Source organism: Microcebus murinus, chromosome 30 (assembly GCF_040939455.1).
Source record: "Microcebus murinus isolate Inina chromosome 30, M.murinus_Inina_mat1.0, whole genome shotgun sequence".
NCBI classification, from domain to species: domain Eukaryota; kingdom Metazoa; phylum Chordata; class Mammalia; order Primates; family Cheirogaleidae; genus Microcebus; species Microcebus murinus.
Genome location: NC_134133.1, coordinates 113,324 through 135,614, shown reverse-complemented (window position 1 = coordinate 135,614; position 22,291 = coordinate 113,324). Strand labels below are relative to the sequence as shown.

General features: G+C 49.3%; 1 protein-coding gene and 1 pseudogene across 1 annotated transcript; both read left to right on the top strand.

Moving 5' to 3' along the window:
• Positions 1 to 1,257: 1,257 nt before the first annotated feature.
• LOC109730131 (olfactory receptor 2T8-like) lies at positions 1,258 to 2,897 on the top strand. The gene has a single exon (XM_075998816.1). The coding sequence runs from the start codon at positions 1,407 to 1,409 to the stop codon at positions 2,397 to 2,399; it is 993 nt and encodes a 330-aa protein (XP_075854931.1). The 5' UTR covers positions 1,258 to 1,406; the 3' UTR covers positions 2,400 to 2,897.
• Positions 2,898 to 16,313: 13,416 nt separating this feature from the next.
• On the top strand, positions 16,314 to 19,746 carry LOC105856699 (actin-related protein 2-like; annotated as a pseudogene).
• Positions 19,747 to 22,291: the final 2,545 nt, after the last annotated feature.

The window sequence follows — 22,291 nt, the reverse complement described above, 5'->3', positions numbered from 1 at the left end:
CGAAAGTGTGAGTTACCAAAAACACAATTTGGGTACTCTGAGCATCAGTTGTGGCATCACTTTGGGTTCAATGACTGGACTTTTTTTTTTTTTTTTAAACTTGCAACATCAGTAATTTTAGATGTTTCCTGAGCCAGTCTTTTTCCTGGTTGGGGAATAGAGGGGTCATCTAATTTCGTGCCCAAAGGAAATAAATCTGGGTCCTGGAGCTGAGTGGGAGAAGAGGCCAGACACTCGGCTTTCTTCAGTCTCCTCTAGTGTTCACAGCTCCCGCCTTCCGTGGGCCTCCCCTGTCCTGGAACTCTGTCTCACCTTCCCCGGGACAGTCAGGCTCACGCTTCATTCCAGGGTGAAAGAGGGGATCTAGGTAAGAAGGTGCTTCTTCCGCTCAAGCATCCCTTTTTTGGTCTCACCCTCACCCCTGCTTGTATTGGCTCCTCCTGCCACCAGTTCCTCAGCCCTTGGCCCGTCTGCGGTTACTGTTCTCTTGGGCACTGCCAGCGTAGAACACAGTCTTCCTAGTTTTGCAAGTCAGTTACAACCCATCCATCTGCTTCTAGTTTCCAAAAACTGTTCCCGTTCTTTTCTCTCGTTCTCACTGTGTCCGTGGTAACTCATTCTAGTGGGATTTTTGGAGGGGATGGTGATGGAGTATGTTTAATCAGCCGTGTTGGTCCAGAGGTGGAGTTCTTTGCACATCCTGGTTCTCCAGACCCTGGGTACTGAAGGTAAGCCTCAGTAATCCTCAGGCTGCAGAGACAGAAGACTACAGGGCTATTCTTTTTTCTCTCTTTTTTTTTTTTTTTTTTTTTTTGAGACAGAGTCTCAGTCTGTCGTCCAGGCTAGAGTGCCGTGGCGTCAGCCTCACTCACAGCAACCTCAAACTCCTGGGCTCAAGCAATCCTCCTGCCTCAGCCTCCCGAGTAGCTGGGACTACAGGCATGCGCCACCACGCCCTGCTAAATTTTTTTTTGTATGTATTTTTAGTTGTCAAGCTAATTTCTTTCTATTTTCTTAGAGACTGGGTCTCCCTCTTGCTCAGGCTGGTCTCCAACTCCTGACCTCAAGTGACCCTCCCGCCTCGGCCTCCCTAATAGCTGGGACTACAGGTATGCGCCACCGTGCCCGGTAATTTTTTTCTATAAATTTTTAGTTGTCCAGCCAGTTTTTATTTATTTATTTTTTTTAGTGGAGATGGGGTCTCGCTCTTGCTCAGGCTGGTCTCCAACTCCTGAGCTCAAGCGACCCTCCCGCCTCGGCCTCCCAGAGTGCGGGGACCGCAGGCGTGCGCCGCCGCGCCGGCCCAAACCGACCACCGCCCTCTAAGGAGGGTGACCCCGGGAGAGGTCGCCGCGCCGCCCCTGCGCGGCCCTGAGCGCGGACCCCCTGCTTGCAGGTCGCGGCGGATGGCCTGGGCGGCGGGGAACTGGACGCCCGTGCCGCACTTCGTGCTCCTGGGGCTGTCCCCCGGCTCGCCGTCGCCGGCCGGCGCGGCCGCGGTGCTGCTGGCGCTGCTGGCGGCGCTGGCGGGCAACGCGCCGCTGCTGCTGCTCCTGCTGCTGGGCGCCGACTGCGGCTGCGCGCCCACGCACTTCCGGCTGGGCGGCGACTGCGGCTGCGCGCCCATGCACTTCCTGCTGGGCTGGCTGGCGCTCGCCGACATGGCGCTCGCCTGCACCGTGGCGCCGCGCATGGCCGCGGACCTCCTGCGCGGCGGGGGCGCTGTCTCCCTCGCGGGCTGCGGGCTGCAGATCCTCTCCTTCCTCACGCTGCTGGGGGACGAGTGCTTCCTGCTGGCCGCCATGGCCTACGACCGCTACGTCGCCGTGTGCCGCCCGCTGCGCTACGCCGCCGTCATGAGCCGCCGCGCCTGCTGGCGCCTGGTGGCCGCGGCCTGGCTCTTCGGGCTGGCGGACGGGCTGGCGCAGGCCGCGTCCGCGCTGCGCTTCCCCTTCTGCGGCGCGCGCGACATCGACCACTTCTTCTGCGAGGTCCCCGCCGTGCTCCGGCTGGCGTGCGCCGACACGGCGCTGTACGAGACGCTCATCTACGTGTGCTGCGTGCTCATGCTGCTGCTGCCCTTCGCCGCCGTGGCCGCCTCCTACCTGCGCATCCTGGCGGCCGTGCTGCGCATGCGCTCCGCGCGCGGCCGGCGGAAGGCCTTCGCCACCTGCTCGTCGCACCTGGCGGTGGTCTCGCTCTTCTACGGGGCCGCCATGGTCACCTACATGCGGCCGCAGGCCTACCACTCCGCCAGGCAGGACAAGGTGGTCTCGGCCTTCTACACCCTGGTCACCCCCGTGCTCAACCCGCTCATCTACAGTCTGAGGAACAAGGAGGTGGCCGGGGCGCTGAGGAAGCTCCTGGGCAGGTGTCCCCGCGGCGGGGCACTGGGCTAGGTCTGCGCCCGGGAACCTGGATGGCTCGACTGTACTTTACCTGGAGGAGAAACAGACGAGCCCCGCTGAAAATGTAAAAAGCTGGCTGAGCACAGTCGATCCGATTCACACGTCACCAGTATGAGCGTGTTTAGTTACATAAGAGCCCGCGGGAGTCCCACATGTGAACTGAAATAAAATTTTAAGGCTCACCACACACACACACACACACACACACCGGCTGACTGAATGGACTCCCTCGTGGCCAAAGGAATATCCTAAAATTAAGTTGTCTGCGAGGAGGGAGGTCAGACATGCCTTGTGCCCCCCTCCCTTCTTGGAGACTTCCTTTGTAACCCATTGACAGGCCAAAGGTATGCAAGACACACCTGCAGGTCCTCAATTTACACAAGTGTATGTCAGTGGCTTATCCTGAGCTCAAAGGATCCTCCTGCCTCGGCCCCCCAGTCAGTCTCAGTGCTCTATCTCTGACAACAGCTCCTTAGGTTAAAACATTCTAAGCCTGCCGGGCGCAGTGGCTCACGCCTGTAATCCTAGCACTCTGGGAGGCTGAGGCGGGCGGATTGCTCAAGGTCAGGAGTTCAAAACCAGCCTGAGCAAGAGCGAGACCCCATCTCTACTATAAATAGAAAGAAATTAATTGGCCAACTGATATATATAGAAAAAATTAGCCGGGCATGGTGGTGCATGCCTGTAGTCCCAGCTACCTGGGAGGCTGAGGCAGGAGGATCGCTCGAGCCCAGGAGTTTGAGGTTGCTGTGAGCTAGGCTGACGCCACGGCACTCACTCTAGCCTGGGCAACAAGCGAGACTCTGTCTCAAAAAAAAAAACATTCTAAGCCTTTAGATAAAGCTTCATGTCTTTAACCAATTACAAGCCAAAGAATCTTTAAACCCACCTATAACCTGTAAGCCCCCCCGCCTACTTTGAGATGGCCCACTTTTTTGTGCCAAACCAGTGTGTGCCTCCCACATATTGATTTATGACTTTGCCTGTAGCCCCTGTCTCTCTGAAAATGCATAAAAGCAAACTGTAACCGTCACAGCCAGTCCACTTGCCCAAGGCCTCTTGGGAGTGGCTCCGGGTCATGGTCCTCAAATCTGGCTCAGAGTAAATCTCTTTAAAATTATTTTACAGAGTTTGGCTTTTTTCCATTGACACACAAAATATGAAACTTGAGGAGGGCCACATGATTGAAGCTTATAGCATGCTGAACTATAGAAAAGAATTGGGGTTTGGGACTTTGTCGCGCCCGCCTCGCCAGCAAGGAAGACGCGGCAACCGGAGTTCTTCTGACAGTACTTTAATGGGGTTCCCTTTAGACTTACATGATGCGGAAGACCCTGAGCACAAGCTCTCACACACTTATATACTCTAAGGAAGGGGGGAAGTGATGGGGATAGGTTAAGAGCGCGCGAGGGTTATTACTGATAGGCCAAGCTAAGATCCTTCATATGCATACTTGATGAGACAGGAAAAGCCCCTACACCTGCGCGGTTCACCCTGTTTATCAGTCTTGTAGTATGGGTGTGACTAGGAAGCCAGCGCCATCTTGAAATGGCGTTAACACCGCGCCCCACATCTCCCCCTGTTTTATTAATTAATGAGAACTGAGCAACCAAGATCAAAGTCGCACCTGTGTTGACAGTCCCAGTTCCATGCAAAGGCTGGCGCTAGGGTCAGCTACAGGAACAGGAATATGTCCGGGTCAACAGGATGCTAAGTGGCATTCCAACACAACGTAGTGAAGTAGCAGGTGTCTCAGATAAATTCTGACCGAAAAAAAGCCATCTCCTCTGTCCTCTGCGTCTTCCGTCCCTTTTCTCCTTTCTCTCTCTCCCTTTTCTCCTTTCTCTCTCTCCCTTTTCTCCTTTCTCTCTCTCCCTTTTCTCCTTTCTCTCTCTCCCTTTTCTCCTTTCTCTCCCGGCCTTTTCTCCTTTCTCTCCCGGCCTTTTCTCCTTTCTCTCCCGGCCTTTTCTCCTTTCTCTCCCGGCCTTTTCTCCTTTCTCTCCCGGCCTTTTCTCCTTTCTCTCCCGGCCTTTTCTCCTTTCTCTCTCTCCCTTTTCTCCTTTCTCTCTCTCCCTTTTCTCCTTTCTCTCCCGGCCTTTTCTCCTTTCTCTCCCGGCCTTTTCTCCTTTCTCTCCCGGCCTTTTCTTCTGGCGCTCTGGCTTTTTTCGCTCTGGCTCTGGCTTTTTTCGCTCTGGCTCTGGCTTTTTTCGCTCTGGCTCTGGCTTTTTTCGCTCTGGCTCTGGCTTTTTTCGCTCTGGCTCTGGCTTTTTTCGCTCTGGCTCTGGCTTTTTTCGCTCTGGCTCTGGCTTTTTTCGCTCTGGCTCTGGCTTTTTTCGCTCTGGCTCTGGCTTTTTTCGCTCTGGCTCTGGCTTTTTTCGCTCTGGCTCTGGCTTTTTTCGCTCTGGCTCTGGCTTTTTTCGCTCTGGCTCTGGCTTTTTTCGCTCTGGCTCTGGCTTTTTTCGCTCTGGCTCTGGCTTTTTTCGCTCTGGCTCTGGCTTTTTTCGCTCTGGCTCTGGCTTTTTTCGCTCTGGCTCTGGCTTTTTTCGCTCTGGCTCTGGCTTTTTTCGCTCTGGCTCTGGCTTTTTTCGCTCTGGCTCTGGCTTTTTTCGCTCTGGCTCTGGCTTTTTTCGCTCTGGCTCTGGCTTTTTTCGCTCTGGCTCTGGCTTTTTTCGCTCTGGCTCTGGCTTTTTTCGCTCTGGCTCTGGCTTTTTTCGCTCTGGCTCTGGCTTTTTTCGCTCTTTTTTTGAGCTCTATATTCCTTTTTTCCACCTTTTACCGCGGTCCTTCCCTTACTGCTTCTCTCTGAGCTTGCGTATTACCCATTATGGAAGCAGGGGAGTTTTGGCCGTCCCACACGTCAGTTCTGAACTCCACCTCTTCCGAGGTCGTCTTCCGCTGGTGCCTCAAAGTTGTTTCGGTTCCCGGGTTTCGGCACCACTTGTCGCGCCCGCCTCGCCAGCAAGGAAGACGCGGCAACCGGAGTTCTTCTGACAGTGCTTTAATGGGGTTCCCTTTAGACTTACATGATGCGGAAGACCCTGAGCACAAGCTCTCACACACTTATATACTCTAAGGAAGGGGGGAAGTGATGGGGATAGGTTAAGAGCGCGCGAGGGTTATTACTGATAGGCCAAGCTAAGATCCTTCATATGCATACTTGATGAGACAGGAAAAGCCCCTACACCTGCGCGGTTCACCCTGTTTATCAGTCTTGTAGTATCGGCGTGACCAGGAAGCCGGCGCCATCTTGAAATGGCGTTAACACCGCGCCCCACAGGACTTGGGTTGGGGACAGGGTTATGGGAGGGTGAGTGGAGGAAATACATGAAGAATAAAGTTCGTTCTTGTTATGCGGATAAATCTTTCAGGTAACAAAAGTTGTCTGCAGCTGCCCTGTTCCCGACTCAGACACTTTTACCAATGTAGATTTCCTTTATAGGTGCAATTTCTTTCACAAAGCGTAGCTTTGCAGAGGTACTCATGTGTCTGCAGTTTCTCAGACTAGCCAGCTCAAAATATGCCAAAGAAGTATATTTCAAGGTGGCATATTCTGGTCTCTGGTATCCTTTTTTTGGGGTGGTGTGTCCTGAGCCCCAACAAGGTGAAGACTCCTCTTAGGAAAGTGCAGGTAGGTATGTCAGGGGATGTCCCATGGGTGTCTCTTTCCTTCATTTAGCTGGGAATCTGGAGTATTTTCAGAGCCAGGGCTATGAGGAATGAACTTTGTCCTGAAGCCAATTATTAATTTTGGCTTTCTTCTTGCTGTGGAGCTTCTGTCTATTCCCTGGGCTCATTACGAGCTCAACTGGCTGTCCCAAGACATCTGCTCTGTAACTAGAGGCATAAACCTGACCACACTGCGCCCTGCACTCCTTCCTCAGCCAGCCGTCCATCATGGACCTGACCGCACTGCGCCCCACACTCCTTCCTCAGCCAGCCGTCCATCACGGACCTGACCCCGCTGCGCCCCGCACTCCTTCCTTAGCCAGCCGTCCATCATGGACCTGACCACGCTGCGCCCCGCACTCCTTCCTTAGCCAGCCGTCCATCATGGACCTGACCCCGCTGCGCCCCGCACTCCTTCCTTAGCCAGCCGTCCATCATGGACCTGACCTCGGGGAGGCACGAGGCCCTGACCACTTGCTGCTGCTGCCCCGGCGGTCACCGCGGCGCCCTGTGCCCAGGCCCTCAGGGCTGAGAGGAGGGTGCCCCTGCAGAGGCCCTGACCACTTGGTGCCCCTGCCGAGGGGAGGCAAGAGGCCCTGACCACTTGCTGCTGCTGCCCCGGCGGTCACCGCGGTGCCCTGTGCCCGGGCCCTCAGGGCTGAGAGGAGGGTGCCCCCGCCGAGGGGAGGCACGAGGGCCTGACCACTTGCTGCAGCGGCCTCTACTACGGGGCAGCCTCATTCAGCTACACGCAGCCGGCCATGACCAGGACAGCAGTGCAAGACCGAGCCACCTCCGTCGTCTACACCACCCTCATGCCGATGCTCAACCCGCTCCTTTACAGCCCGAGGAACAGGGAGGTCACAGGGCACTGAGGAAGGTGTTGGGGAGGCCTGAGGTGTAGGACAGGCCCTCCTGCGCTTCCTCCAGGTCTGCAGGTCCCCTGTCCGGCCTGCCTCACGCTTCTGTTCTCCTCTCTGCCCGCACGAGGCCCCTCCGGCTGGCTGCGGGGAGGCTGTGAGCAGGGCAGTCTGCAAACACTTAGGGCGCTTGTGTGAAGGTTGTCAGAGTCACCACGGAGTCACTTGTTTTAGAAACTGGCTGGACGTGGTGGCTCACGCCTGTCATCCTAGCACCCTGGGAGGCCAAGGCGGGAGGATCACTCAAGCTCAGGAGTTTGAAACCAGCCTGAGCAAGAGCGAGACCCCATCTCTACTAAAAATAGAAAGAAATTAATTGGCCAACTAAAAATATATAGAAAAAATGAGCCGGGCATGGTGGCGCATGCCTGTAGTCCCAGCTACTTGGGAGGCTGAGGCAGGAGGATCCTTTGAGCCCAGGAGTTTGAGGTTGCTGTGAGTGAGGCTGACACCACGGCACTCTAGCCCAGGCAACAAAGTGAGGCTCTGTCTCAAAAAAAATAGAAAATACTAGACGCCAAATCTCCACTCAATCACTCCATTACTCGAGAGACCAGCGTTCATTTCTTGAGAGGCCGGGGGATGCCAGGTCCCATGTGGGGGTCCAGCCCTGGCAGAGTCTGGCAGGGCAGTGTCCCAGTCAGAGGGGACAGCTGAGCAAAAGGTAAGTGCGAGCTCCAGAGGGGAGAGCAGAGATGGCCAGAGGGGACCGGACCGCATCGTGTCACACACGCCTGGGATACCGGAGTGAGGAGCTAGGGATTAGAATAGAGGGGAGATGTGAGCTGCCCTAGGATTTAACGGGACCTCCCTGGCTGCCACGCAGGGTCTCTGGGGAGGATCCTGTGGTGGTTCAGATGAGACATCATGGCCCCCCCTTTTTCTTTGAGACAGAGTTTTACTCTGTTGCCTAGGCTACCGTGATGTGGTGTCAGCCTAGCTCACAGTAACATCAAACTCCTGGGCTCAAGCCATCCTCCTGCCTCAGCCTCCCGAGTAGCTGGGACTACAGCTACTGCGCCACCATGCCCGGCTCATTTTTTTTCTATATATATTAGTTGACCAATTAATTTATTTCAATTTATAGTAGAGACGGGGTCTCGCTCTTTCTTAGGCTGGTTTCGAACTCCTGACCTCGAGCAATCCGCCAGCCTCGGCCTTTCTTTTCCATTTTAGAAGTTTGTAGTTGACACATCCTCAAGCCTAGAGGTTCTTTCCTCAGCTGTGACCAGTCAATTAATGACCAGGGGCAGTCTTCATTTTCTGATGGCATTTTTCAACTGTAGCATTTCTTTTTTATTTTTTCCTTAGAATTTCCATCTCTGCATACATGACCCATCTGTTCTTGCATATTGTCTGTTTTTTCCCATTAGACCCTTTAACATGTTATTCATAGTTGTTTTAAATTCCTGGTCTGTTAATTGCCATACCCTTGCCACACCTGAGTCTAGTCCTCATGCTTGATTGTCTCTTCGAACGGTGTTTTTTGGCCAGGCGTGGTGGCTCGCGCCTGAAATCCTAGCACTCCGGGAGGCTAAGACGGTTGGATCCTTTGAGCTCAGGAGTTCAAGGCCAGCTCTGAGCAAGTGTGAGACCCTTCTCTACTAAAAGTAGAAAGAAATTACTTAGACAGGTAAAAATATATAGAAAAAATTAGCCGGGCGTGGTGGCTCATGCCTGTAGTTCCAGTTACTTGGGAGGCTGAGGCAGGAGGATCGCTTGAGCCCAGGAGTTGGAGGTTGCTGTGAGCGAGGCTGACGCCACGGCACTCACTCTAGCCTGGGCAACAAAGTGAGACTCTGTCTCAAAAAAAACAAAAACAAAAAAGCCCTGTGTTTTTTGCCTTGTTATGCGTTCTGTTGAAAGGCGGAGGTGATGTGCTGGGCCAAGGGCTACAGCTGTGGTGTGGGGGTGTGGGGGAGGGGAGCCGGCCGCAGCCCTGGGATTAGGTGTGGGCTCCGTGAGCCTGTGCCCTGGGCTAGGACCGTTGCCCGCCCTTAGGTGGGCCGGGACGGCTGGAGGAGGCTGGAGTTGGGTATTTCCCTTCCCCCAGGCCAGTTAGGCTCTTGAAGACATGGCCAGGAGCAGCAGAAGGTTCTGGTATGCTTTAAAATGGCCACTTTCCCCTCCCCCTGCTGTGACTAGGAGGGGTCACTGTGATCTTCACAGTGAGAGTCCCGTAGAGTTCCTGGAGGTGAGGTCGGGTGAGGTCCTCAGTGGGAACCCTTTTCGCTGAGACCCCCTGGAAGTTTCACCTGGAAGCCTGCCCACACTGAGCCTCCAGCCCTTCATAATTACTGTTCGCATTTCCCGCCCTGGCTCTGGTTCCCACCCAGGTTTCCGGTAAGTCGTGGTTCTCCGCATCTGCCTGTGAGCCTCTCGTATTTTGGGGACAGTGGTTTTCAGTCTGTTCAGCTTTTTACCTGTTGGGACCAAGCCATGACTTCCAGACTCCTTCCGTGCCCGGCCAGAAACTCTCTCTGGTCGTGATGTCCTGCAAGACTTGGGCACCGACGGGAGGGGCTTCTGGAGGGCGGGGGCTGGGGGCAGGCCCAGGGCAGCAGGAACGCCGGGTGGGGCTTCCCTTCCCCCAGTGGAGCTTTAGCAGGTGGTGTTGACCCAGGGGTGTGTGTGAGGGTTGGGGTGGGGAGGGGTAGGCAAGAGGGCTCCTTGCACACTTTCCCTTATATACAGCCTCATGTGCCCTGGTCTGTCTCCTTTTCACAAGCCACAATCCTGAAGGAGTTCGTTGTCATGGGGGGTGTTGATTCTTGTCACCCCTTTTATGGTCATGTCCCAAGCATCCAGTCCAGTGAGGAGCCCGGGAGGAGGAAATCCCAGTGTTTGCTGAATAGATGTCAGATGCAGATGCTAGATTCTCCTTTTGTGCCTTCAAGTTAAGACCCCTGCTTTGGCGCAGTGGCCTTGCTGAGTGCACATTAGAGCTGTCCGCAACCCTTAAATGCTTAACCTGGGTCCCAACCAAGGGCTGTCTGGTTTAATTGGTCTGGGATAGAGCCAAGGCAACTCTTAAAGATACCCACATGAGTCTTTTCTGTTGTTTTTGAGACAGCGTCTCACTCTATTGCCAGGGCTAGAGTGCCGTGGCGTCAGCCTAGCTCACAGCAACCTCAATCTCCTGGGCTCAAGCGATCCTCCTGCCTCAGCCTCCCGAGTAGCTGGGACTACAGGCAGGCGCCACCACGCCCGGCTAATTTTTTCTATTTTCAGTAGAGATGGGGCCTCGCTCCTACTCAGGCTGGTCCCGAACTCCTGAGCTCAAACAATCCTCCAGCCTCAGCCACCCAGAGTGCTAGGATTATAGGCGTGAGCTGCCACACCTGCCCCTTATGCAATTCTGATAGGCAGCTTAAGTATGGAGACATTGCTTGCAATTGCCTCCTCCCCCCACCCCACCCCTCAAATCCCAGGACAAGGGGAGTTAACTGCACCCACTGGTTCAACTGGGGGAGCAGCAGAGTTCCCTACAGCCCTGTTTCCCAGCCCACTGTCAACAGACTTTATTTTTTTTTTTTTTTTTTTTTTTTTTTTTTTTTTTTTTTTTTTTTTTAATGACCATGCAAGCTTGGAATGTCAACAGACTTTAGAAAGGCCCAGACTGGCTCTCTGGGCCCTCATCAGTGGGGTCTCTGCTGCTTAGCTGTACTTAAAAGTCACCTAGATTGCTTGTTGATGCGGAAGATTTGGGGTCTACTTCCAGAGGTTCTGACGTTTTGGAGGGCTTTTTGCCTTGGGAGGAGGCTGCCTCTTAGTTAGCACCTGTCAGAGTGAAAATATAAAGAGGCATTTCTAAAATTAAAATGTTTTATTTGGGAAGGAAGATTTGCAGTTCGGGGCATACATGGAGACTGGTGGTGGTGGGAGGTCTTTGGTTTGTCCCGTAGAACAAAGAGAAGGTTAGAGGTTTTATAAAAAAAAGAGATACGTACCGTTTCACAAGAAAGTCCACTGGCACTAGGAGGTTTTGGGGAGCTGGCAGGTGAGTCGCCTCAGGCCCATCAAGGACCCTCCCGCCTGGGTGTTGCCCCGCTCACCTGCTGCTTCACTGTTTCTCGGTTCTAGGCCTCTGCGGGCTCCCTCACAACCAGCCCGGCCCCAAGGCCACGCCCAGGAAGGACTGGAGAACGTCCCAATGACGTGGTTTTGGACCTTTGTCTACAAAATCCTTGAATTGCTGCTGGGAAAGGAAGTGAGAGTTGCTCAGCCTGACGTGGACTGTGGCAGCCAGTACACAGGCGTCCGCTGGCTGGAAGAGGAGCCCCCCAAGTCTCATCAGTGTGGGGGGGCCCCTGAGCCTTGGCCCTTCGTCGGGCCGAGTTCTGGGCCACGGCCTTGGAAGCAGCACAGTCTCCGCACGCGACACCGCCCGAGCCAGGGTGAAGCCAGGGCCTGGGAGGGCGGAGAGCCAGTGGTCGCGGGGCCGGCACCGGGCTGCAGGCTCCGCACGACAGGCTCCCATCCTGGGGTCGCGGGGGCAGAGCGCCAGCGTCCTTAAGTTTGCAATAATTCTTTTAAATTGTTTTTGAAAATTCTTTTTTAAAAAAAACCTTTTTAAGAATCAGAATAGTTATATTTGGGACACTTTCTTAGATGTTAGAAACTGGAAGCTTAATTCTGGGAAGTATATATTTACAACGGTTTCCATATGGGAATATTTTTTAGAAACAAATTTTGGCCTCGGCGAACACGCTCTGACCCTACTACCCGCTGTGCGCATGGTCTACGGGGGAAAAAGCAGCCACTGGCCACCCTTTGACACGCGTGCGTTGAAATATCCTGCTCTGGGTGCAAAGGAACCGCTTTTACGCTTGTGTATTTCACATTGAATGTCTGTTTTTAATTTGCATGATTGTGCTTGCAGTCCTCGTAACTTTTCATTTTATGGAATTGTTTGCATTCACCGTGAGTATGAATAAAAGAAATAAATGTGTGAAATCAGTCAGTGGCCAGAAGAGGAACTCATTTCCCTCGCGAGGGGCCGGGGTGGGAAGGAGGCTGGGCAGGGTGCCCCATGGGGGACAGAGCGCAGTGCTTGCCGCTCCCTAAGCTGCCCCTAAAAATCACACTTGTCACTTCTGGGGCGACTGGAAGAAGGGGAGCTTGGCCTCTTGTTTGATAGGCTTGAAGATCTGCCCAGAGGAAGAGACAACTGGGTGGAAAAGCCCACCCCAGCCCCACTCAACCCCCACGCCAGTGCCCGGAGGCTCAGAAGAACACCTGGAAGCCAGACTCGCTGAGGCCCTTGGCTGCATCCCTGGCAGTCTGGGGCGAGAGGAATGTGGGAGAGTCCTGGCAGGAACATCGAGGAGCAGGGGTGAGGGGTTCAGCCAAGCTGGAGGAACAGAGAAATGGGGAGGGCTCGGAAGGTCATGGCTGCATCGTTTTTCCTCATTTTTCTTTCTTTGCTCAGTGCAGAGGGAGCACAAGAGCCTTCCAGAGGGATGAGGAGTGTCCTACGGGCACAACGGCCCCACCCCACTGCAGGTTCCGGGCCTCCATGGGCTCAGAACCGGATATAAGGTCAGAGTCTGCAAGCTGGACAGATCGTTTAGAGTTATGCGAACATTGTGGGCTCTGCCCAAGACGCTACTGGGGGACAAGAACGAGGGGTCTAGGAAAAATATGAGACACATGAAGACGCGTCATGTCCCTGTCCCCTGGTGTCAAGACTGCTCAATCTAGTGGTTTCAATTGTATATTTTAAAAGATTTTTTTTTATTTCGGCATATTATGGGGGTACAGATTTCAAGGTTTCAATAAATGCCCTTTCCCCCTCTCCCCCCACAAGTCTGAGTCTCCAGCATGACCATCCCCCAGATGGTGCACATCTCACTCATTATGTATGTCTATACCCGCCCCCCTCCCCCCTGCCCAATACCCTGTTACTGTAGTACCTATGTGTCCACTTAGGTGCTGCTCAGTTAATACCAGTTTGCTGGTGAGTATATGTGGTGCTTGTTTTTCCATTCTTGGGAAACTTCACTTAGTAGTATGGGTTCCAGCTCTAACCAGGAAAATATAAGATGTGCTAGATCACCGTTGTTTCTTAGAGCTGAATAGTACTCCATGGTGTACATAGACCACATTTTATTAATCCATTCTTGGATTGATGGGCACTTGGGCTGTTTCCACAGCCTTTCGATTATGAATTGTGCTGCTATAGACATTCGAGTGCAGGTGTCTTTTTTGTAGAGTGTTATTGGATCTTTTGGGTAGATGCCCAGCAATGGGATTGCTGGATCAAATGGTAGATTCACTTGTATCGCTTTGAGGTATCTCCATATTGCTTTCCACAGAGGTTGAACTAGTTTGCAGTCCCACCAGCAGTGTAGGAGTGTTCCTCTCTCTCCACATCCACGCCAGCATTTATTGTTTGGAGACTTTTTGATAAAGGCCATTCTCACTGGAGTTAAGTGATATCTCATTGTGGTTTTGATTTGCATTTCCCTGATGATTAGGGATGTTGAGCACTTTTTCATATGTTTGTTGGCCATTCTTCTGTCTTCTTTTTTTTTTTTTTGTTAACCAGAACATGTGGATATTCTTCTGTCTTCTTTAGAAAAGTTTCTGTTCAAGTCCTTTGCCCACTTTAAAAGATTTTCTTGATTGCTTCCATTGACAAAAGTCAGAAGGAAAAGAAGCATGGGCTTACTTTTTAATTTATAAAAGCAATACCTGGCCGGGCGCGGTGGCTCACGCCTGTAATCCTAGCACTCTGGGAGGCCGAGGCAGGCGGATTGCTCAAGGTCAGGAGTTCAAAACCAGCCTGAGCCGGGCGCGGTGGCTCACGCCTGTAATCCTAGCACTCTGGGAGGCTGAGGCGGGCGGATTGCTCAAGGTCAGGAGTTCAAAACCAGCCTGAGCAAGACCCCGTCTCTACCAAAATATAGAAAGAAATTAATTGACCAACTAAAAATATATATACAAAAAAAGTTAGCCGGGCATGGTGGCGCATGCCTGTAGTCCCAGCTACTCGGGAGGCTGAGGCAGGAGGATCGCTTGAGCCCAGGAGTTTGAGGTTGCTGTGAGCCAGGCTGACGCCACGGCACTCACTCTAGCCTGGGCAACAAAGTGAGACTCTGTCTCAAAAAAAAAAAAAAAAAAAAAAAAAAAAAAAAAACAAAAAAACCAGCCTGAGCGAGACCCCGTCTCTACCATAAAAATAGAAAGAAATTAATTGGCCAACTAATATATATATATATATATATATATATATATAAATCAGCCGGGCATGGTGGCTCGTGCCTGTAGTCCCAGCTACTTGGGAGGCTGAGGCAGGAGGATCGCTTGAGCCCAGGAGTTTGAGGTTGCTGTGAGCTAGGCTGATGCCATGGCACTCACTCTAGCCTAAGCAAGAAAGCGAGACTCTGTCTCAAAAAAAAAAAAAAAAAAAAAAAAGCAATACCTGCTCCCTGTAAAAAGTGATGTGCACCATAAAGCTTATGGTGCCAGAGTATGAATTAACTAAATCTTATTTACCTGTTCTCTTAATAGTAAGTAAGCGGTTTTCAGCCTCTGCTTTCATACTGGTGCAGTGAATGTTCTTTTACGTCTTTAGGCACTAATGCAAATGTTTCTGTAGAAGAGATTCCTGGAAGTGGAGTTGCTGGGTCAGAGGATGTTTCAGATATAGAAATGGGTAGACATTACCAAACTGGACCTCAAAGTGGGTGCAACAATTTATAAGCCCACCAAAAATGTGCAGGAGTGCCCAATCTGAGGGATCTTCGAGGTTCCCCGTGGAGCCAGGGTGTCCTCAGCCCCACTGGCTGAGAAGGCTCTCCTGCTCTGCCTGCCTTTCTGAGTTTGCCACCCTCAGGCTGGCTCAGCGGTGGAAGCCTCAACCGGTTGCAGGTGTATTTTTGTACACTAGGTTGAGGTCCACGCACAAGTGCTGCCTTTATCCTTTCCCAGTTTGGGAGCTGGGTGCACGCGAAATGTGATCAGTGGGGAGAAGGAAACACACCGTGTGCTATTACATGTTAGACACTTGCCGTGGGGCACTTGCAGGAAGGAGACATAGGTTCGTACTCCAGCCTTCCGGTGGCCCCTGCATGGCCTCTGTGGTTCACAAAATGCGTAGCTGAATGTCTAAGGCCCCTTCCAGCTTTAAGGCTGGGCTTCTGCAGTATTTTGCACAGGTTATTTTTTTTTAAGTAATTTACTGTTGCCTTTTACATCAGGTATACGTTTTCCTTTCTTCTTTAATACATAAAAATGGTCCCAAAGGAACAATGACCAAGGAACATATTTTTAATGTTATCACAAAAACATTTGTGGGTAGGACCTCAAAATATTTTCACTCTAATGCAAATGATTCTAGAAAATAAACCTTCTACCTTCTGAATATCATGTATTCATAAGGCTACAACTTTCTACCAACAGGCGACTGAGCATGTTTTCACAAGCTCACAGATGCTTAGAGAAATCACAATGGCTGGCAAATGCCCCGTGTGGAATTGCATAAACAGCAGTGTCTGGAGCTGGTGTCTCGTGAGCTCTGACCATGGGTATCTCCTTTTGTTATGGACTGAATGTCTGTGTCCCTCCGAAATTCTAAGTTGAAATCCCAATGTGCTGGTACTAGGAGATGGGACTTTTCAGGAGGTGATTAGGTCATGAGGGTGGAGCCCTTATGATGGGACTAGTGCCTCTGTACAAATGGACCCTGGAGAACTCGCCCACTGTCTGCCACGGGAGGACACGGGCAAGTCAGCAGTCTGGAACCCAGAACAGAAACCTCACCAGACCCCGACCACGCTGACACCCTGATCTTGACTTCCACCTTCCAGAACTGTGAGAGAGAAATTTCTGTTGTTTATCAGCCATGCAGACTATGGTATTTTATAGTAGCCCAAGCAAGACCCTTCCCGACTCTGCCCTCAGGGAGGTTACATCTGTGGGTTGAAACCCACCACAGTGGAAGCATTTGCACCATGGAAATCAGCAAAGCCTCCAGACTTTTTTTTTTTTTTCAGAAAGCCAGTTATTGAACATTTACCAGATACCACTACATTTCTCTCTGTTTATATTACTATATTTTCTAATGAACGATTTGAAAATAAGACATAAACATCATATCCCTTTACCCCTTAATACTTAAGTGTGTAGTCTCTTAAAACAATAGCATTCTCCTACATCAAAATCAGATTAAAATTTATCCAATATTGAACTTCCGGTTCAGTGGAAGAAGGTTGGGCCAAAGGAGGGGCCGCGGACGGGGAGGAGGAGGAGGAAGAGAAAAGGGCCAGGCGGCAGCGGTGTAGGTTGTGTGGTGTTAGCTCTCCCCCGGGGGATGATGGACAGCCAGGGCGGGAAAGTGGCGGTGTGCCACAACCCCACCGGGTTTGTGCAGTGTGGATATGCTGGCTCCAACTTTCCAGAACACATCTTCCCAGCTTTGGTTGGAAGACCTATTATCAGGTCAACCACCAAAGTGGGAAACATTGAAATCAAGGATCTTATGGTTGGTGATGAAGCAAGTGGATTACGCTCAGTGTTAGAAGTGAACTACCCTATGGAAAATGCCATCGGACGAAATTGGGGTGACATGAAACACCTGTGGGACTATACATTTGGACCAGAGAAACTTAACATAGATAGCAGAAATCGTAAAATCTTACTCACAGAACCCCCTATGAACCCAACCAAAAACAGAGAGAAGATTGTAGAGGTAATGTTTGAAACTGAGGACTGAACTCTGATCTTTTTCTTTTGCTAAAAACCCCTTCCTAAGGAGGCCAGCTGGGTTAGGCTGACGAATGGTAAATTCCCACTAAGCATTCCCACTAAGTGGGGTGGTTTACTTCCCAACCTGATTCTGGTATGGCATTAACATCACCTAGAAGATAGGAAGCCCCTGTCTTAACTCAAGCATCCTAGCAGATGCCTATCATAAATTTAAAATATCTTAAAGCATCCTAGCAGGTGCCTATTGTAAATTTAAAACATCCTCCTGTCTGGACCTCCCAGAGTGCTCACACCCTTATCTTAAAGTAAGCATATCCTTTCTGGTCTTCTAGACAAAGTCTAACTCGTTCAGCCAATTGCCAGCCAAATAATCTTTAAACCCACCTATAACCTATAAGCCCCTGTCCCACCTTTTTGGGCCAAACCAGTGTATGCCTCTCACGTATTGATTTGTGACTTTGCCTGTAGCCCCTGTCTCTCTGAAAATGTATAAAACCGAACTGTGACCCAGCCACAGCGAGTCCACCTGCCCAAGGCTTCTTGAGAGTGGCTCCGGGTCATGGTCCTCAAATTTGGCTCAGAATAAACTTCTTTCAAATATTTCAGGGCTTGGATTTTTTTCGTCCACAAAACTTACCAGTTTTCGGGTGTGTATGTAGCCATCCAGGCAGATCTGCTTTGTATGCTCAAGGTTTATTGACTGGTGTAGTGGCAGACTCCGGAGACGGTGCAGCTCACATCTGCCCAGCGTACGAAGGCTTTTCTCTCCCTCACCTTACCAGGAGACTGGACATCGCTGGGGGGGACATTACCAGGTATCTCATCAAGCTGCTTCTGTTGCGAGGATCGGCCTTCAACCATTCTGCTGATTTTGAGACAGTTCGCATGATTAAAGAACAACTGCGTTATGCGGGCTATAATACTGAGCAAGAGCAGAAACTGGCTGTAGAAACCACAGTATTAGCTGAATCTTATACACTCCCGGATGGACGCATTATCAAAGTTGGGGGAGAGCGATTTGAAGCTTTATTTCAGCCTCTCTTGACCCATGTTGAGGGAGTTGGTGTTGCTGAATTGCTTTTTAACACGATCCGAGCGGCTCATGTTGATACCAGATCTGAATTCTATAAAGACTTTGTGCTTTCTGGAGGGCCTACTATGTGCCCGGGCCTGCCACCGAGGTTGGAACGAGAACTTAAACAGCTCTACTCAGAACGAGTTTTTTTTTTTTTTTTTTGAGACAGAGTCTCGCTTTGTTGCCCAGGCTAGAGTGAGTGCCGTGGCGTCAGCCTAGCTCACAGCAACCTCAAACTCCTGGGCTCGAGTGATCCTTCTGCCTCAGCCTCCCGGGTAGCTGGGACTACAGGCATGCGCCACCATGCCCGGCTAATTTTTTTATATATATATCAGTTGGCCAATTAATTTCTTTCTATTTATAGTAGAGACGGGGTCTCGCTCAGGCTGGTTTTGAACTCCTGACCTTGAGCAATCCGCCCGCCTCGGCCTCCCAAGAGCTAGGATTACAGGCGTGAGCCACAGCGCCCGGCCTCAGAACGAGTTTTAAAGGGACATGTGGAAAAACTTTCTAAACGTAAGATCCGCATTGAAGACCCCCACCTCCCCGCAGAGAGCACTTGGTGTTCCTGGGTGGTGCTGTTCTAGCAGATATCACGAAAGACAAAGACAACTTTTGGATGACCCGACGAGGGTACCAAGAAAAGGGCGTCCACGTGCTGCAGAAACTTGGTGCGACTGATCCGACGGACTCCAAAGCTTATTCCCGTCATGCCCCTGACACTTTCTTTTTTCCTTCATTGCCGATCTTTGAACTCATTCAACTCCAGGACAGGGAGGAGGCCTCTCTGTGCCCTTTGGCTGCGAAGGTCAAGTTTTATTCTGGTGTCTTGGGGAAGCTTTGTTAAATTCTTGTTCATGTGGGTAAATCTGACTGTTTAATTCAACCACTTTCCTACAAACACAGCAAGAGGGCAAAGGGTCCTGTCTGCTGCTTTGTTTCTTCTAAGCAGGCGGTTAGATCATTCCCGTAGGCTTCCTATTTCCACTTTACTGCTCTAATGCTGCTAGTTTTGGTCTTCAGCACACTAGGTGGTATGCCTTTATTAGCATAAGAAAAAAACTTTAACAGGAGCTTTTACATATGACTGGGGAGGGGGTGGTTAGGGATCGGTGGGCAGCCTCTGAACCCTTTAGGGCATTTCCTCCGTAGGGTGGCACTTTCCACAGTTACCCCTGCAGCTTCAAGTACCTTAAAGTTTCTCCTATTAACACCTTAGGGGAATGTTAGGTTCAGAACTAAATAAAGTGTTTGGGGTGGGTTTTTGCGTGGGGAGGTGCAGTGGGTGGTCTTTTGATTTTTGAGGTTTTCTCTCGGGGGTACCTAAGATGAACTTTATTTAGAATACTTTTTTTGTTTGTTTTTTTTTTTTGAGACAGAGTCTCACTTTGTTGCCCAGGCTAGAGTGAGTGCCGTGGCGTCAGCCTCGCTCACAGCAACCTCCAACTCCTGGGCTCAAGCGATCCTCCTGCCTCAGCCTCCCGAGTAGCTGGGACTACAGGCATGCGCCACCATGCCCGGCTAATTTTTTCTATATATATTAGTTGGCCAATTAATTTCTTTCTATTTATAGTAGAGACAAAGTCTCGCTCTTGCTCAGGCTGGTTTTGAACTCCTGACCTTGAGCAATCTGCCCGTCTTGGCCTCCCAGAGAGCTAGGATTACAGGCGTGAGCCACTGCGCCCGGCCTATTTAGAATACTTTGATTTGGCCGGTTTTTATTCTACTTTTGTTCTGCCTGGAACTATTTCCATATGGTATAAAAGGCAAGTGTAGTATTCCATTACCATGTGGGATTTAATTGTTTTTAAAAATCAAACATGTTGGCTGGGACTAGACTCCCTAGAATCTATCAATGGAAAAGTAATGTTTAAAAATGCTTTTGGTAATTCAAATTACAATTTTAAAAGTGCTCAAGACTGGTGTTTCCTAAATGCTTCTGTTTATTCCAGAATCATTAAGGTAACCCGGTGCCAAGTACAATTCTTATAGATTATTCTTAAAAAACAAAATCAAGATTTAAATTTGTATTTGTACCAAAAAACTAATCATAAATGCTAATTCTCAGCCATCTTTTATGCTTGAAAGAAGAGTAGGCCGGGCACGGTGGCTCACGCCTGTAATCCTAGCACTTTGGGAGGCCGAGGCGGGCGGATTGCTCAAGGTCAGGAGTTCGAAACCAGCCTGAGCGAGACCCCGTCTCTACCAAAAATAGAAACAAATTAATTGACCAACTAAAAATATATATAGAAAAAATTAGCCGGGCATGGTGGCGCATGCCTGTAGTCCCAGCTACTCGGGAGGCTGAGGCAGTAGGATCGCTGAGCCCCGGAGTTTGAGGTTGCTGTGAGCCAGGCTGACGCCACAGCACTCACTCTAGCCTGGGCAACAAAGTGAGACTCTGTCTCAAAAAAAAAAAAAAAAAAAAAAGAAGAGTAGTTGGTATTTTGTAAATGTTAGCAGACTTTCCTGCCTGTGTCAGAAAATCCTATTTATGAATCCTGTCGGTATTGCTTGGCGTCTGAAAAAATATCAAATAGTACCCATATATTAATTCTTTCTAAGTGTAAAAAGTAAAATAATGAGAAACTGTGTCACACGGAGTATAAAACGCAGGTTCTAGAAAAATGTTTTCCTTCATTTCAGAATATTTTTTACTAATAATGGCTTTGAAAGAAGTGGCTTAATTTTGGGGGGGGTAATGAAATCAGAAATTATTGGCTTGAGTCTCTTCTGTGAGAAAATTTAATTTGTTTATATGAAATAAGCAACAAAAGGTTAGTTTTAGTTACGAAGCTTCTGTTAATATTAAGAATTTTTTGTCTGCTTTACCTCAATTTGAACAAATAAGTTTGCCTGCATGCTGGGCATGCCTCAGTACACGTGAATAGCCAGTGAATAATGTCTACTAGCTTTGGGGAATGTGGATCCCAGAGTCACTTTAGAATTCTAAAGTGTTCCTAAATCATGTTCTTACAAATACGCCCAGCCTTTTGAGTACTGGGCTTATTAAAGACACACATGTAGGACTAGTACCTACTGGCTGTTCTGTTTGCGGAAATAGATCTACTCTTGGCCTTTGGTCATGATTTTAAAATATGTAGAAAACAACAAAGAATTGGGTAGACTCTTTCATAAAACAGTGAAAGAGCATTTATCATTTGTCCCTTGAGTGTAGAATTTGTTTTTTATTTCATAATTCTGCTAGCAAACATGACAGTTAAAATGGTGTATTAATATATATTATAATTTAGAAACTTCATTTTATAATTTTCCTATTCCAGGGTAAAATAATGCACTTAATAATTTGGGAATTGGGTGGAGCGTTATGTTTAATTAGAGGTGTTGCCGAGAATGAATCCCTCAGAAATTTAAAATAAAAAAAAAATCTGTTTTAAAAGAGATCCGGTTTTTAGCTCTTGAAACCATTGTTAAATTTCCAATAATTAAAATTCTTTATTTTTAAAACAGAATTGCCAATGCCTTGACTTTTGAGAAGGGTTTATTAGAAATAGGTCCTACCTTTAAACTTTTTTCTTTAAAACATGGTATTAGATGTTAACTTTTACATAGTTCTGAGCACTGTTAATATCTGGAATGTATCTTGAGAGATCATTGGAAAGCTAAACATGCTAAATTTAACATGAATATACTTTTTGATTCATAAAATAAAATCAAATTTTTCAAAATAAAAAAAATTTATCCAATATTACTATCTAATCCACAAACCTCTTTCAAAATGTCTCTTTTTTCTCCCAGTAATATTTTTTATAGGTCCAGGATCCCTCCCACAATGACCTATGGGATTTAGTTGTCCTGTCTCTTTGGTGTCCTTTAATCTGAAACTGTTCCTTAGACTTGCCTTGTCTCTCATGACCTTGACATTTTCCAAGAGTACCAGCCAGTTTTTCTGATGTTTCCTCATGATTTATGCATTTTGAGGCCAGGCAAACCTCAAAAGTGATGCTGTTTTGAGGTATTTCTACCCCCCAAATATGTACATTATGATGCAAAAGAGCTTTCTCTTCTCCATGTATTTATTTTTTTAATTTTTTTTACTTTTTTATTCTTTTTTTTATTTTCCTGACAATTCAACAATGGGGCACATGTATTTCTTCATTCATTTATTTATGTATGTCATTGGGGATATATATATACTCATGGACTCCTATTTTACTGACGCGGTTACCACCTGTACTGACATTAAGTATTCTGATGTTCAGTTTTGGCCAATGGAGTCAGCTTTCCTGTCCATTTGAAGTCCCCATCATTCTCATAGAATGACGTCCTTATTTTCTAGTACAAGATGTTTTAGACTCAATTGTATTTTCCCTGCCCTGGCCTTGCAGCCAACCATTTCTCCAAGGAGCCTTAGTTCCTTTAAGTGGAAAATAGTTCTAAAAACCAAGTTCTGGGTGCTGGGTGTGCTCACTGGTACTGGGGTGTTACTGTTTCTAAACCCTCAAAGAAGCCAAATCTAGAAACCGTGTGTATGCACACACGCACACATA

Excerpts from the sequence above, each read along its gene's own strand:
- LOC109730131 (XM_075998816.1), top strand. The coding sequence starts at position 1,407 with ATGGCCTGGGCGGCGGGGAACTGGACGCCCGTGCCGCACTTCGTGCTC.